The 17,632-nt window shown below is 32.6% G+C and overlaps 2 protein-coding genes across 2 annotated transcripts; one reads left to right on the forward strand and one right to left on the reverse strand.

The window, feature by feature from the left end:
• The first annotated feature begins 349 nt into the window (after positions 1 to 349).
• On the forward strand, positions 350 to 1,368 carry LOC129903633 (uncharacterized). The gene is made up of 2 exons (XM_055979183.1): positions 350 to 798; positions 921 to 1,368. The coding sequence occupies exons 1-2, from the start codon at positions 350 to 352 to the stop codon at positions 1,366 to 1,368; spliced, it is 897 nt and encodes a 298-aa protein (XP_055835158.1).
• Positions 1,369 to 7,713: 6,345 nt separating this feature from the next.
• On the reverse strand, positions 7,714 to 13,196 carry LOC129902669 (uncharacterized). The gene is made up of 5 exons (XM_055978026.1): positions 12,354 to 13,196; positions 10,502 to 10,969; positions 9,362 to 9,739; positions 9,180 to 9,247; positions 7,714 to 8,091 (listed from the first exon to the last, which is right to left on the reverse strand). Exons 1-5 carry the CDS (start codon positions 12,951 to 12,953, stop codon positions 7,887 to 7,889), a joined length of 1,719 nt encoding a protein of 572 aa, XP_055834001.1. The 5' UTR covers positions 12,954 to 13,196; the 3' UTR covers positions 7,714 to 7,886.
• Between the last annotated feature and the right edge of the window lie 4,436 nt (positions 13,197 to 17,632).

A 17,632-nucleotide genomic window follows, 5' to 3' on the forward strand; every position in this document is an offset into this window, starting at 1 on the left:
ATTAAAACCTTTATGATTTTCTACTCTATCTAAATCTAAGGAATATAAAACCTTCATCATTATTCAAGATTCATTCGGTAACGATTGGAAGAATATAAAAAGTTCATCGTTAAACTAGAAACAAGTTGTATATTTCTACTTCATCTTATATTCTGTTTGGGGGCTGGAGACTAAATTCGAAAAACTTTCTATTTCAGTGATTAACTTGGTTCGAAGAAATAAAAACTTCATCAAGTTAATTAAGTCTTTATTTTCTCGATTTGAAGAATATAAAAACATCATCGAGTTGAACAAAAATTCCTATTTGGTCATTCTATTGTGTAATGCTATTTTTGTTTTGTCAAACAGAATGAGAGATACAAATGTATCCAGTTTTGAAGAAAACACAATGCCTTCATCTAGTCGAACACCAGTTTCTACAGCAATGGCTACTGTAGAAAAGCCTAGAAAGTTCACTGGTATTAGCTTCAAATGTTTACAGTATAAGATGTTCTTCTATTTGACTACACTCAGTTTACAACGTATTATCAATGAAGATGTTCATGTGGTAGAGGAAGAAACTCCTAAAAATGAAAAGTTTATTGTGACTGAGGCATGGACATATTCTGATTTCCTTTGCAATAACTACATACTCAATGGATTGGAAGATGGCTTGTATAATGTCTTCAGTGTTTGTAAAACCTCTAAAGAACTCTGGTATGCTCAAGAGAAGAAATACAAAACTGAAGATGCAGGCTTAAAGAAGTTTGTGGCTACAAAATTTTTGGACTATAAGATGGTTGATAGCAAGACTGTCATGTCTCAAGTCCAAGAACTACAAGTCATTATTCATGATCTCTTGGCAGAAGGTATGATCAAATTCAATAGTTTTATTATTAAAATTATTGAATGTGTTATTGATTGTAAATCATCCATTGTAGGTATGATCATAAATGGAATATTTCAAGTAGCGGAGTAATCGAGAAACTACCTCCTTCATGGAAAGACTTCAAAAATTATTTGAAGCACAAGCAAAGGAAGATGACTCTTGAAGACTTGATTGTTCGTCTCAGGATCGAGGAAGACAACAAGGTTGCCGAGAAGAAGGCTAGAGGAAACTTAATAATTATGGGAGCAAATATTATTAAGGATGGTCCAAATAAATCAAAAAAGAGGAAGATACCTTCTGTACCGAAGAACTATCCTAGTAAAAAGAAGTTCAAAGGAGACTGCCACAACTGTGAAAAAACTGGACATAAGGTTGTGGAGTGTCGTGCTCCCAAGAAGGAAAAGAAGAAAGGTCAAACCAGCATGATTGATACAAATGGGGATGTTAACTTGTGTACAATTCTGACTGAATGCAACCTAGTAGAAAATTCCAAAGAATAGTGGCTTGATTCGGAAGCCACGTCACATGTTTGTGCAATTCGAGAAGCTTTTGCTACTTACTCTCATGCTGCACGTGATGAGACTATCTATATGGAAAATTCTGCAACGGCAAAGATTGAAGGATATGGTAGAGTATTCCTGAAAATGACATTCAAAAAGGTGGTGACGCTGAATAAAGTTTGTCATGTTCCAGAAATGAGAAAGAACTTGGTTTCTGCCGGTCTTCTAATAAAAAATGAATTCAAGTGCGTTCTGATTTTAGACAAAGTAGTAGTTAGTAAGAATGAAATGTATTTAGGAAAAGGCCACAATTACTTGAAATGTGTTTGGATAACATCCTTTTTAGGGCCTTTTCTAACTGAATAAAATGGTTGTTGATAATAATAAAGTTCAAGCTTCTTCTTACTTACTTGAGTCAAATAATTTATGGCATTCACGCTTAGGACATGTCAATTATAAGACCTTGCAAAAACTGATCAACTTAACTGTATTGCCTAAATTTGAGTGCAATAAATCAAAATGTCAAGTGTGTGTTGAATCTAAGTATGTTAAACATCCTTATAAATCTGTTGAAAGGAATTCTAGCCCCTTAGAATTGATTCACACAGACATTTATTGTATGAAGTCAACACCAACTCTTGGTGGGAATAGTATTTTATAACTTTTATTTACGATTGCACTATATATTATTATGTCTATTTGTTGAATAGTAAGGATGAAATAATAGAAGCATTTAGACAATACAAAACTGAAGTTTAAAATCAATTGGATAAAAATATAAAAATGATAAGAAGTAATAGAAGTGGAGAGTATGAATCTCTTATTGTAGAAATATGTTTGAACAATGGAAACATCCATCAAACTACTTCCCCTTACTCACCTCAATCTAATGGAATTGCAGAAAGGAAAAACCGAACTTTAAAGGAAATAATGAATGTCTTACTTATAAGTTTAGGTTTACCACAAAACTTGTGGGGGGAAGCCATCCTTACAGCAAATCGAATACTCAATAGAGTTCCCCCACAGTAAAACACAATCTATTCCATATGAGAAATGGAAAGGAAGAAAACCAAACTTGAAATATTTCAAAGTGTGGGGTGTCTAGCCAAAGTCCAAGTTCCTAAGCCTAAGAGGGTCACAATAGGACCTAAGATTGTGGACTGTGTTTTCATTGGATATGCTAAAAATAGTAAAGCATGTCCATTTTTGGTTTATAAGTCCGAACATCCAATTATTCATGACAATACGATAATAGAATCAGATAATGCTGAATTTTTTGAACATATCTATCCATATAAAACTAGACTTGAAGTATCTAGTGAAGGGTCTAAATGACCTCGAGAAGAATCAAAGGAGAACGTACCTAATAAAGAGAATCCAAGGCGTAGTAAATGTCAAAGGACATCTACTTTATTTGGATCTGATTTTGTAACATTTTTTCTTGAACATGAGCCTCAAACATTCAAAGAAGCTATGTCCGCTACGGACTCATCTTTTTGAAAAAAGGCTATAAATAGTGAGATTGATTCAATCTTGAGCAACCATACTTGGTAATTGATTGATTTTCCTCTAGGAAACAAACATTTGGGTTCAAAATGAATTTTCAAAGAGAAAAATGAAAGTTGATGAAATTATTGACAAATATAAGGCAAGACTTATCGTCAAAGGATTTAGAAAGAAAGAAGGTCTTGGTTATTTTGATACATACTCACCTGTAACTAGAATTACATTCATTCGGATGTTAATTACACTAGCTACGGTATATGACCTTGAAATCCATCAAATGAATGTAAAAATAGCTTTCTTAAATGGATAATTGGAGGAAAAAATTTACATGGAACAATCAGAGGGTTTTTTGGTTCCCGATAAAGAAATAAAAGTGTGCAAACTTGTTAAGTCACTTTATGGACTAAAACAAGCACCCAAATAATGGCACGCGAAGTTTGACTAAACCATGTTGGAAAATGGATTTAAGATTAATTAGTGTGATAAATGTGTTTATATTAAAGACACTCCAAAAAAAAGTTTTTATTATTTGTTTATATGTAAATGATATGCTAATAATGAGTAACGACATTGCAAATATAAATGTTACTAAGCGTATGCTTTCTAGTAAGTTAGATATGAAAGATATAGGAGTTGTTGATTTAATATTGGGAATTAAGATTCACAAAACTCCTCAAGGTCTAGCATTGTCTCAAACTCATTATATCTAAAAGGTACTTGAAAATGCAAGTACTTAAACTTCAAAAGTGCAAACACACCAATTGATGTGAACCTTGATCTTGCTAAGAATAAAGGTGAAAGTCAGGCTCAATTGAATTATGCAAGAGTGTTGGAAAGTTTGATGTACATCATGAACTGTACACGACCAGACATAGCTTGTGCTATAAGTAAATTGAGTCGATACACAAGTAATTCCAATCAATATCATTGGATGGCAATGAAATGAGTTTTGGGGCATTTAGAGCACGCTCAAAACTTTGCTTTGCATTATAATAAGTATCCAACAGTTGTTGAAGGATATAGTGATGTAAATTGGATTACTGCGTCAACTGAAACTAAGTCCATAAGTGGATACGTTTTCACCATTGGTGGAGGAGCGATATCTTAGAAATCATCCAAACAAACATGTATAGCTTACTCTACAATGGGGTTTGAGTTCATAACCTTAGACAAAGCAGGTGAAGAAGAAGAATGGCTCCGGAATTTCTTAGAAGATATTCCATTTTGGCTCAAACCAATGGCTCATGTATGCATACATTGTGATAGTCAAGCTGCAATAGGAAGAGCTGGGAGCGTTTTGTATAATAGTAATTCTCGTCACATATGACGAAGACATAATATCGTTAGGCGACTACTCTCTAGTGGAAATACCACAATTGACTATGTAAAGTCAAAGGATAACTTATCGGATCCACTTACAAAAAGCCTAACTAGAGAGGGAGTTGAGAAATCATCAGGAGGAATGGGACTATGGCCGAGGACAAATCATCGTGGCGATAACTCTACCTAAAAGACTGGAGATCTCAAGAACTAGGTTCAAGGAGATCAAAATAAGTCATGGATGACAGTTCAACATTGTCAAAATAATTTTTATGATTCATTCTCTTGATGCGACAATATTTAGTAAGAAGAATGAGGCATTAGGACCTTTTAATGATATCTAAGTTTGATACAGGGCATATTAAATGATGTTTCTATGGGATAACACATTTAGATATCACCTATGTAAGTGTAAAGTTTAAGTCGCTTCAAGGAGAATCCGGTAAAACCAGTTCTCTACGCACTTATGAATCAGGAAGTGTTCATGGCTGAAACGAATAAAACAATGAGAATCAGAAACAGTTAAAGGGTTAATTGTGTGACTTATGTTGTCTAGGTATGCACCAAAGCTCTATGGTTCAAAGATATCAAATCTACCGATTGACCGAGTATATCTGATATATGTTCACTATGAAAAGTTCAAAGGAAAACCTACTTATCCAGATGCAATTAATCCTTACTTACGAATCACACAGTTTTTTTATGCATATGTTTTAAACTATAGCCATTCCCCATTCATGTGGGGGATTGTCGGATTTAAGTGAAGTGTGAATGGGAATAGGAATGGGAAAGAAGAATTGGAAATGTGGGAGAACCAAGTGAAGAGAACATGAAAAGTCATTTTTTCCTCATTGGTAGAAGAAAGGAAAACTCTTGTCCTTATATTAGGAAAGACTTCATTTAACTCATAAAAGGTTAAGTAGAGGGTGCTCCCTCGTGCCGTTATCATCGCTTGCTTGGCTCGGTTTCGGTTACGGCTACGACTTCACCTTCGGTTGTGATTGATTGATAATTTTTTAGACAAAAAATATTTATTAATCTCATTAATTGATTTTCTTTTTCTTAATATTAATTCAGTATTAATTCGGAACTATTAATTAATTAATTAATTCACGGATTAATTAAATTTGTGGATTTAAATAATTACCGAATTAACTAACAAATGAAATTTGAAATTCACAAATTCGGAAGGGACCTGTTCCTTCCGAACAAATGTTTTCCTTCGCGGATTCGGAAAGGACATGTTCCTTCCGAACAGACACTTTCATTTTCCAAAAGATACCTTGTTGGCTATAAATAGATAGGCCTTCTCTCAGTTTTGATCATCAAAAATCTCTCTTGCATATATTTTTTTACAAACAAAATTGTTTTTTTGTGTGATTATATTGCTGCTTTCTGAGTTCGTTGAAATTGAAGAAGTTTGAGGTACCTCTACTTCTTTAATGTTCTATCCGTTTTATCGAGGGAGGAAGTAATCCATAACTTCGGGTACAGTGAGGGGATTAAATACCTTAAGGACACACGGTAAATTATGTGGACTCGTATACTATTTTTTCTTTACAGCTTCATTGTTTCTGGTTTACTAACTTTAATATAGGAGATTAACAAGGGACATTAAAAAAATCACAAATGATGTCGATTAAGGAGGAGTTTGAAGACTTTATATATTTTATTTTTATGTCATATGTAAATACATAAAATATACAAGGCTTAAATCGTATGCGGCTCCGTAAAATTGTTAGCATATTTTACTTAGATATCTAAATTTAAATTTATGCCTATTGAATACCTATACTGCAAAAATTTTATATCTATTAAATATTTTTTGGTGATATGATAAAGTGTGTAATACAAAGACGCGTGAAAAGGCAATAATTAGGGGAAAAGGGTTTTATCTTCTCTTGAAATGACTTTAGGAAATGTATATATACCTTTTTCCATCAAACTTTCTTCTTCATCGTTTCAATCACCGCTCCCACCACTATTTACCACTGCAACCGCCGACGCCACCACAATAACCATCCATAGCTCATTCCACTTATTTCTCGATCTCCAACCATTCTCCTTCTCCACACCACCTCTTTTTCATTCAAGTCTATTGTTGCCAACATATTTCTTCTTCCTTAACTGTGGCCAACCACAACTTTCAAGTTTGTAACTCTAATTAGCTTGTTCATCGGAAAAAATGGAATTTTCCCCTGAAACTATGTTTCTCTCTCCCTTCTCCATCTCTTTTTGCCAAATCAAATCCAAACATTAATCAAATCTAAAGCTAAGAATTCAAAAAAAAAAAAGTAAGAAAAAAATTGGAAAGAAGATGGGGTGGGAGATGCCTTTCCATTGATATGGAAGGTAAACAGAGGTTCATGACATAAAGATATAAAAAAATTTTAAAAAAAACAAAGCAATCAGTGGTCAATCATCTCCTTCGCTTTGAGTTCATTGTTTCTGGCGAAACTTCATTTTTTTTTGGGCAAAGACTAATACAAATCTGATTATTATTTTTTTTGAAATTGTTATTGAATTCAAATCCACAACACAAAAGAATATCAACAACTCTTAATTGAGGTTTGAGAAAGAGATCAGTGAGATCGGGATGGGGTTGTGGGTAGGCAGCTAGGTGAGTTACGAATTTTTTTTATTTTTTATTTTACTTAAAAAACAATTTTCCTTTTCTTTTATTCTATAGTAAATTTTTTAATTTCTTTAGAACCAAATAACACATGTCGTTATTTAATTTATCAAAATTGTTATGTCATCAAGAGTGTATTTCACTCATTTTATACCTTTAGCTGATTGTTAAAAAAATGTCCAAATGAATTCAGGTACAAATCTTAAATCCGGGCGTCTAAATGAATTATGCGGACAACTTTAAAGAGCCGTAGATGATTTAAGCCAATGTACAATAATGCTTTGTGTAGTAGGAGATTCCAATTGAGAAGTAATTTTGGTGTTTTTCGTAATTATAATGGATGTTTTTAATATTGATAGTACATGTATATTGATTTTAGAAAATTAAATCGTAATCGAAAATTAATTACCATATTGTTTTTATCGAAAAAATAGGTTTAGTAAATCCTACAATGCCTAGGTTGAGGGATTAGTTTTTTTTTGTAGTGAACCCAAATTGACAATACTTAGGTGGAGGGATTAGTTCCACACAACTTGCCATGTCACTAAAAATTTGAGGTGTTAACTATTGAGGGTATTTATAGTCTCTTCAGGACATTTTTAATCCCAAAATAAAATAAAGGGTATCACAGCTTGCCATATCACTAAAAATTTGAGGTGTTAACTATTGAAGGTATTTATAGCCTCTTCAGGACATTTTTAATCCCATACTATAATAGAGGGTATAAATGATTTATTTCAAGGGCAATTTTAATCTTTTTCCGCAATTAAAATAATCTATGTTGTATATTTTCAAAAATGACATCCTTGAATTTCAGAACCTTTGCTACATACAGAAACATGCAGCTAGCCTGAATATGAACTCAAACCATAAAGAACTCCACTGCCTTCAGATGAAGAACAAAGCTTTCACTAATCAGCATACTACCAACATCCACATACAACCTACTCCTACAGCACTGCAGGCTAAAAGCTTTGAGTTGTCAAAACACATTTTTACATGGAGAAAATAAACACAGCTTCCTAGAAGTTCTAGATACGGCAAGGATGAGCAACATGCACTAGTGAGACATGAATGACATATTTCGTCTGAAATCCAAACTCAGTGCTGATTCCGAGAACTTGCCGTCAGGTACCCACAAACCTCCATTTTGAGGCAGCATAATCGGTGCTTGATTGCCCTTAGGCAGCTCTTCTCCAGCTCCTGGCGTAACTTCTTTCTTCTTCTTTACGAATTCAAAAAAATCAGCAACTTGACGAGCATACCTTCAAATAGGAAGACAATCAAATAAAACATAACCACCATGTAGTTCAATACCAGGCAAAAGGAGGACAAGGAGGGGTAAACAATTGTACAGAAACAAATCACAAATGACAGGACACTCCTACAACACAACAAACTTACTAAAGATATATGTTAAAATCAGCTATTAAAAAAAAATTATGAGCTTCATAAAGAGACCTTACAATTCACTAATCACAGGAGGCTTCAGCGCAGAATTGCATGTAAAAGAATTTTAGCTGTCTATAATCCATTTTGGCACATCATGGACTAAAGACATCGGAAAGCAACAATTACATGTACGATATTAGATGTAGAATAATAGATCCCAAATTATTATGAAGGAGAACTCATTTTGAGGATAGATATCCTTCTTCTTCTTTTTTTTTTTTTTTTGGGGGGGGGGGGGGAGGCATGTATTAGAGAATGGGAGATACCTTTTTCTTTCATCCTACCTTTAGTGATCAAGTGTTAAAAGGCTGCAAGATCCTATTGTGTGTGAAACTGTAAAATGATTTTTAATCAAATAAAGGTTCTGTAACCCCCCCCCCCCCCTGTCCCCCTTCCACCCAAAAAAAGAAAGAATCTCTTTAGCTTGCTTCACAGGGAAAGAAAAAACCACCTCTTGCACCGTCAGATCTGCCTATTTTGAGTCTATGTCAAGTTCCCTGTTAGCAGTAACCCTACAAATTACTGGAGCTGTCAATTAATTGATATACCCATCGTCCATACTTCAGAAATATCTACTTGACCTATATGGCTTATTAGACGATCAATTGTTTCTGACATTTACTGGAACCAAAATTCAATACACAGCTCGGATGACCATTGATCTAGGTAATACCTAAAGACATTAAGATACTATTGAACAGCTACTAAGGTGTGAAGAAAGATAAAATGATCAGCACTAACATAAGTTATATAAGCAGAGCAATGGGCAGCTGCTAAAAAAGAAACAAGATATCCTTATTTTTACAGATTCGTAACAAGATGATATCCGCCAGCGGGTATACTATTTAGCGAAAGAGAAATTAGATAAACAATAATAGAAAATAAGGAAAAGTTGACATACTGCCTCTTTGCTTCAATATCTCTGTTAAAGTCGATGTTAGGCTCGCAGTCAAGAACCAATGCAGGAACCTGCATCATAATAGATAGTTAGACACAATGTTGTATGCAACACAAATATCCAGGAACTATGTTATCAGGAAAAGAAAAAGATCCACAAGCTGAAGTTACATTCATAGAAAGTACCTTTTGAATACTTGGGTGCATGTGATTGCCCTCCAGATAAAAAACACGATCCCTTATTTCTGGGGGTACAGATTTGTCAAAGTTTAGGGGTAGCTCGCTAACAGATAATACCCCATGATTTCCACTTTCAAATGGGAAAAGCCAGCTTTCATGCTTCTCATGCAAACCTCGCAGATATTCCAAGGAAACTCCACCTTCCTCTGCTCTCTTACGCAACATCATTCTCTTGTGACATGTATCAGGGCTCGCTCTAAGATAAATAAAACCATCGGGAATTAGTCCAGGCAAAGTCGAAACAACCGGGTCAAACCATGAGTCATAAATGCTGATCTCCATCTCATTCATCCAGTTTGCTTCATGAACAGCTCTCACAAAGACCTTTATGAAAAACAGCATGCATCATATAGTAGCCTTGCCATGGTATTAATAACCAGGTATACTACATTGCATACAAAACTACTCAATCTCAAGTAATTATCAGCAAGGAATAGTATGTTGTGTATGGTACAAAAATCAACTCTCAGTGGATTGTTTTGAAGTATAGCATATAAATGAGGTAGTTGTCAAATACTCTCCTCTCCCATTTTATTTGACAACATTACTATTTAAGTATCAAAACATTTTTTCTGACTTTGATTGTTTCAATATTTTTTTAATATGTTAAGTACAATATAGATTTTTTAAAAATAAGGATGACTTTTAGTACTTTAATGTCACTTCTAAATATGTAAATCTCATCTTTTTAAAATCGAAGGAATTGATGTTCAAATGTACATCAAATATTAGATGGTTTGATTGTCCTGCTCTGAAATGTGATCTTTCTTTTGAGAATGGATGGAATATCTGAGTGCACTGTCTTAAAAGGTTAATCAGAAATTCAGAAATATATATATATATATATATATATATATATATATATATATATATATATATATATATATATATTAAAAAAGCAATTTCATAACTCCATGCCAGTCTTGATGAAGTGCCTACGTGCAAAAGATGTGGAACTTTGCAGAAACGTAATGGCATAAACATGCAATGTCTTAGTAGTTAAAGGAATGCTACAGAATCAAAAATCAAGAAAGAAGACGCAATCAATGAGCATCTTTACAAGCTTGTATAAGGTGAGAAATTTACCATCCTGTCGCTGAACACACTTCTCTCCATCAACCTGAGGGGCCTGATACCACCAGATGATTCTCTCTCCTGCATAACTCTCGTTACAAAAACATAGTTCTGAAATGTGTAAGCATATCTTTGTGGTTCCGCATAGAATGCATCTAATATGTTAAAGTGATCTGGCCCAATATCCTGCCACTTGGCAATAGGTTCAGGAACTATTTCAACAAGATCTTGCAATTCAAGTGTCTCATTAGCTATTCTCTGCAGAAAGGTTGTTTTTCCAACACTAATATTTCCCTCAACACAGAAAGTAAGTCGTTTCTTTTGTGCTGACTTCACATTGGAATCTGAGTTCTTCTCCTTCAACTCTTCATCCACACTCTTTCTGATAAATGTGGTGATACTCTCAGCATGGTTTCTGTGAATGATTCCAACTGAACTTTGCAAGAACTCAACCATCTTCTCGTTGGATTTTCCAAAAAACTGCAAAGAAGTCAAAATAACGCCTTCACTATGACAAAGTACATCAAATTTTCAGGTCAAATAAGCTGCACAATTTCCTTGACATTACCCAAACATATTCTTTTAAGCTATGTACTTCACTCTGTTCGACCCAATAATAACTGCAAAAAAGAGATAACATGTTGGCTATCCAAATTGGTCGAGTTACACAATTAATTGGATTCACAAAAGAACAACAGTTCCTAGCAAATCCTAACATCTCAAAAATGGAGCTGTCTATGCCATTCATATAAATTGATCAGAGTTAAGTACACATTCATCCTCTAACATTTCTATCACAATACTGTAAACAGAATTGTCGATGCCTTTTGCTTCACTTCCTTATTCGGGGGGGGGGGGGGGGGGTTTCTGGGTCATGCAGAAAAGCTGGTACAGTCATAGCCATAACCCAAGTTCATACTCATCCTCTAAACACTTTTATCAAATACTACTGCAATATAGATAATCGGGTATGGATTCATACTTCACTATACCATAATTATCATTAAGCTACAAAGTTTGGTTATATTAATCCTTTGTAATTAGTCCACCTTATTCAAGGCCTCGTCATTTCAATAATACTTTTTGTAGACCCTGTTAGAGGGTGCCTTCTTAGGTATGGAGGAAAATGTTTTCCAGTAAATATTTTCAGGAGAAAATCATTTATCCATGTTTGATTTGGTATAAATGAAGTGGTATATAATAACCACTACAAGCTGAAAGATAGTATACTGATAGTGATTTGATAACATTTTTGAGTATTAAGGATTGACAATGATCTCTAAGAGTTGGATGAAGGAATTGTTATAAGGTAAGAGTTGCAATAATAACATAGGAAAATGATCTCCTCCATAAGTGAGGGAAAGTATTTTTTTTCATCAAAACTGTTTTTGCCATTTGATGGGAAATATTGTTTTTTTGATACTGGTGACTAGCATTTGATGGAAAATATTTTCCCTGAAAATAATATGTGATAACCAAACACCAGAAATTGACTTCTTATGGAAACAAAACAGACGTACAGAAACAATCCCACAGGGACCTATGAACAGAACACAACAAAATGATGAAATGAAGAAGGCTCGGAGGAAGTACTGACAAACTTGCTACTTGAGTTTGATTAACTACTTTACTGACTTGGGATTCTTTCTCGTAAGTGGCATACCTACACCCCCACAACCTTATTCCTACACACGCAAACAAAGTCTATAGCCAGACGGAAAAAAAACTTCAATTTTCCCTCATTAATGAATTTTCACTTTTTCACATTTCAAAGGAACAAACTATGTACTTTAGGGAACCACAACACTTAAGCACAAGGCAGGCATCATTAGATATTTGGCTTCTGGATTGTTTATCATTATACCTTATCTATGTAGAGCTGTTTCAGTTGATCAACACCCATAAAACCCTTCTGCACCAACTTCCTCAAATTCCTTGGCCCAACACCCGGTATTGTTAGCAAATCTGGACTAGCAATAACCCCTCCTTCCCCACCACCACCCCTCTGCCTCCTATGCAACCTAGGCCTCTCCTCCGAGGCACTCACATTCTCCTCATTATCCTCAACCCCACTTTCCGAAGCCTTGTCCTCCTCACCAGAAGTCACGGGAACACCCTTATCTGAACCAGAAGCCGAAGCCAGGGTGCCGAACCAGGCAGTACTAGTCCTACTCTGCTTGAGAACAACCCAAGCCCTGACGGGCGCAGTATCAAGTGAGCATCTACAAATACGGCAATTATTAACCCGAGGAAGAACTGCTTTAACAGAGAAATCGGTAGACATATTCCGAAAACCCGAAAAGGGTTTACCGAAAGAGGGATGGTGAAGGCGGTGGAGGGCGGAAGAAGTCATTGTAGGGCTGAGAGGAAGTGGGTTTTTGAGAGAAAGAGGGAAAGAAAGAAGGGGATTAAGGGATAGGACTGGAGGCGGTAACGATGGGTTTCTGCTTAACAGTTTCTGCATCCCTCTGGCGCATTTCACACAGTCACCCTTCTGCTCTTTAAGTTTCACAGAGAGTGATAAACCCTAGTAAAACTAAACCCTAATAAGGATTTGGTAATACTTTACCTACCTCTCTCTCTCTATCGACATAGATAACAGTGAAGATAGAGACAGATATTACACAGAGAGAAACAAAGCGGGAATAACAAGGGTTTTTGTGCTGTGTTTCGCTTGGCTTTGGGGGAAGAAAGAGAAAACGGCAAACACCAAAACAAGTGGATTATCTTTCCATTTCAAAATTCAAAAATATAATGTCGTTTGGTATTAATTAAAGTTATGCGGTATAAATTAATTATCAAGAAATTTGTATATTATTTTATTATAAAATTAGTTATGCAGGATTTATTTATTAATATTATAATTATTTATGTATCACTTATTTTATAAATAATATATTAATTTTCTCGTGTAACTTATATATGCATTGGTTATGTAAATTTTAAATTGTAAATTAAATATTATATTAATTTTTGAAAAAAAAATACTTATATCTCAAAAAGGAAAAGTATTTATTCTTGAATGTCCATTACTTTAATATTCCTTTTTATTTTAAATGGCATAAATTTATTTTAAAATTAACATGCGGACGTCAGCGTTCACCCTATATGATATCGATAGTATATCCATATATTGACAGAATATCACACAGGATTAAGATATCGATATGGTATCAATATACTGACAGAGTATCACAAAGAATATATTTTCTACTAATTTAGAATTTAATAAATAAGATTATGACTTTACTAATTTTCTCTTAATTGTTTATTTTCATTTCTTGAAAAAAGAGCTCAATCCTACAATAACAATAGGCTATCAACATACCGACGGAGTATCACAGAGAATTAAGCTCAATCCTATATGATACCGATATAGTATCAAAATACCGAGAGAATATTACAAAGGATTAATTCATAGTAGTGATGTCGAAGTCATGCCGGTGTTATACGCAAAATAAGAAAGGAGAAAGTGGGTAAGAGAGTAAATAGTTTGAATCATGAGTCTATTAAGGATAAATAATTTAAATTGAGTCAAATTTGGATAAATAGTTTCATAATTATGTCTATTTTATATAGTTTTCCCTTAATTTTATACATGAAATTTTTTGCCAATAAAATAATAAGTAATTCTATTTTCAAATTTCAACACTCAAATCTACTCCAAATAAACTCAAATTTCAAACATAAGTTTTTTGTACCATAGAAAACAAATGTGAACCATCAATTTGTCAAATAACAATAAATTTATATTTAACATACATTTCTAAAACATATGGTAAAACTGACAAAAGTTTCATGCGTGTGCATCTGAAAAATTTTGTCAACAAAGTGATAATTGTATTTTTCAAATTACAATACCCAAATCTATTTCAAATAAGCTCAAATTTAAAACATAAAATTTCATGAATCATAAAAAAAATCAAAATCTGATCAATCATTAATTTATCAAAATAACAATTACTCTGACAAAATTATTTAGGGCTCTTTAATTTTTTATATATGTGTCCATTCAATCATATATAACTGAAACACTTATTAAAAATGATCTGAACGCAGTAAAAAAATACTTTTACTTAGAAGTTATCTAATAATTTATATTCATGCAAAAAAATAATATAATAGGTATAATTTAAACAGGCTATCAAAATAGCACATCTCATAAAATTTTCACCTTTATTTTAAAATATAAAAGAGAACATGATAAGCTCATAATGAATAGTATAGAAAATTATCAGGAAAAAAGGCATAGAAAATTAGTCATTTTTACTTTACAGGAAATCAATTATACTTTCTAAACTCTCCTCTTGATTTTTTGCTATTAATACTTTAATGAACCTAACTTATATGTTTATAATCGCGTGTTTGCAGAAATAGAAGCATTGTGCAAAGGACTCCAACTGATTGTTGACTAAAACATGCATACACTTTATAAAAATAGAGACAGATTCCACTTAATTTAGAGCTGTTTGGATATACTTATTTTAAGTAACTTATAATTTAAAAATTGCTTATAAGTTAAGAAAAATAAGTAGTAGCCTGTTTGGATTGACTTATTTTTAAGTAGCTTATAAGTTGAAAACTGTTTATAAGTTGGAAAAAAAAAATAGGTGCAGACCAATTTTTTTCTTTTGACTTATAAGTTGTTTTCAACTTATAAACTGTTTAAAATAAGTTCATCCAAATAAACTCAACTATTTATTGAGGCTTATTTTAAGCACGAAATGACTTTAAGTTGGCCAGCCAAACACTCAAAAAACAGCTGAAAATAACTTATAAGTCAATCCAAACGGCCTCAATGTGTAGTTCAACTTATTTTTTTTGACTTATAAGCTGTTTTCAACTTATAAGCTGCTTAAAATAAGTCCATCCGAACAAATCTAGTTATTTATTGGCGCTTATTTTCAGCATAAAATGACTTTAAGTTGATTAGCCAAACATTCAAAAAAGCTAAAAACAACTTATAAGTAACTTATATGCCAATTCAAACGGGCTCTTAATTACAACACCCAATCTCAACACTGACTCGGCTATTACGTTTCAATCCCAAATAAGTAGCCATATAAATAGTTTTACTTTTCATGTTACTCCATCTATGATAAATATTTATGTGATCTTAGATGGGGGGTAGTAGCCTATTGTGTTTTGCAGCTCATTCTTGACAAGGAGTAAGGTAATACTGTGTATCATCATTGTATCCTCCCGCTCCTATCAAAGACAGTAAAAATGGATCAACAAAAAATAATATCTACTAAATTTTTGTACAGTAATGTGCGCTAGCCTTTTTTAGTAATCTCTTGGTACTAAATGACCATATGGTGATAACCATGTTCTGAACTCCTTATATGTAACCATCTAAAAGTGTGTTTTTGTAATATAATATATATCCCTTTATTAAAAAAAGAACAAAAGCATCCAGCATTAAAAGAGTTTGTGGAAATTTGTAACCCCAATAATGTGATATAGATAACCTACTCTAAAAATTAATAATTATTTTGACAGTTCAAACTCATGACCTATAGGTCACACGAAAATAGTTTTATCATTGTTCTAACGCTTTCCTCCATTGAATAATTTCTAAACTAGTAAAAGTTCTTCCGTTATCTCAAAATTTGAACTACTTTACCTTATTATATATTCTCTTAGTATTTTTTAAGTATGTCTATTTGTTTAATTTTTTGACACTCTTAATAAAATCCTTGGCTTTGCCTCTCCCTCAAAGTTTTCACATTTTTGTTTTCTTGATGACTCGAACTCATAAATACTTGATTTTAAGATAAAATGATAAAAATAAGCCAAAAATTAAAAGTCAATCCAAACAGGTTCGTAGTAGGCGTCTGACCCTGAAAATTATTTTATTCACTTTATTTTGAATTTTTGAAGTTGGAGTTGTGTTTCATCATACTTTTTTTAAATAATGTTTAGAATTTGAATGTACTTTTTAAAAATATGATATATATACTCAATTTTTGATAACTAGCAAATTCAACCAACTTGATTAATTTATCTGAATCATACAATCAAATCTACTTTAGAAGTGTAATATCTCAAAATAAATAGTCACATACATAATGTCATTAATCAAATTTTATGTAGGAGCTACCACATACTATTAATTTTTTTTTTGTCAATTTTGTTTGAAATTTTTGAAACTGAAATTGAAGATGGAGTTGTGTTTGGTTATAATTTTTACAAATAATATTTGATTGTTTGAATGTATTTTTCTAAAATATATGAAATATGATTTAAACATAAAATATAACTTAAATGGAATTGAAAAAAAATACAGTGAAAGTGAAAAAAGTAAAATCATGATTTCCAAATTAGAGCTGTATTAAAAAAAAATTATGATCGAACACTGTTTTTCAAATAAGCAAGGCAAAAAAAATTTAAAAATAAAAAATTGTCATGGCAAAACAGATAATTATTTCTGCTCAAAAAGAAATTAAATAAGGATATGGATTTTATGGTCAGATAACAATTCTCAAAAATTATTCATGTTGTTAGAAATAATTCTCCCTCTATTTCATATTAACTGAATTTCTACGATAATGCACACATATTAAGAAAAATATTTAAAGACAAAATTTGAACCATGTTTTCTTTTATTACCATTTTGTTTAATCAGTCTCATAAAGATGATTAAATGTAAAATCATAAATATAAAATTCCTTATTAGAGTATAACTTTGTAAGTAATGTAGTTTAGCTTTTAGAAAATTACAAAACTTCATTAATGAAAAAAATAAACATAGAAAAAGATTCAAACATTTCTTTTGAAGTTCAAACAATTCAGCTATTTTGAACAATAAAAAAAACTCTAAATTTTTAGTTAATATGGGATAGAAGGAGTAATATTTAAAGAATGAAGGTTAATGGGATCATAGAATATTAAATTATGGGGTAATTAGTAAAATAGATTCCTTCTAGAATATAGCACTGTCCTTATTTGGTGTGTTAAAAGCAGAAACTAAAAAGTTATTATGATGAAGGAAGTAGTCAGAGTAGTTGTTTCTTCGTTTTCTCTTGTCTTTTCTGAATTCTTAATCCTTATTCTAATTGTGTGGTAAGCACATGTGTGTCTCTTTTGGAGCTGAGCTGTGGGCCCACTTCAGATGAACCCTAATTTGACTTATGTAGTTCC

Source organism: Solanum dulcamara, chromosome 9, assembly GCF_947179165.1.
Source record: "Solanum dulcamara chromosome 9, daSolDulc1.2, whole genome shotgun sequence".
NCBI classification, from domain to species: Eukaryota; Viridiplantae; Streptophyta; class Magnoliopsida; order Solanales; family Solanaceae; genus Solanum; species Solanum dulcamara.

Coding starts and splice junctions, on each gene's coding strand:
- LOC129903633 (XM_055979183.1), top strand. CDS start 350: ATGAGAGATACAAATGTATCCAGTTTTGAAGAAAACACAATGCCTTCA. Junction 799..920: donor GTTGATAGCAAGACTGTCAT/GTCTCAAGTCCA, acceptor CATCCATTGTAG/GTATGATCATAAATGGAATA.
- LOC129902669 (XM_055978026.1), bottom strand. CDS start 12,953: ATGCAGAAACTGTTAAGCAGAAACCCATCGTTACCGCCTCCAGTCCTA. Junction 10,970..12,353: donor AACAGCTCTACATAGATAAG/GTATAATGATAA, acceptor ACTTCTTTGCAG/TTTTTTGGAAAATCCAACGA. Junction 9,248..9,361: donor TGCACCCAAGTATTCAAAAG/GTACTTTCTATG, acceptor ATTATGATGCAG/GTTCCTGCATTGGTTCTTGA.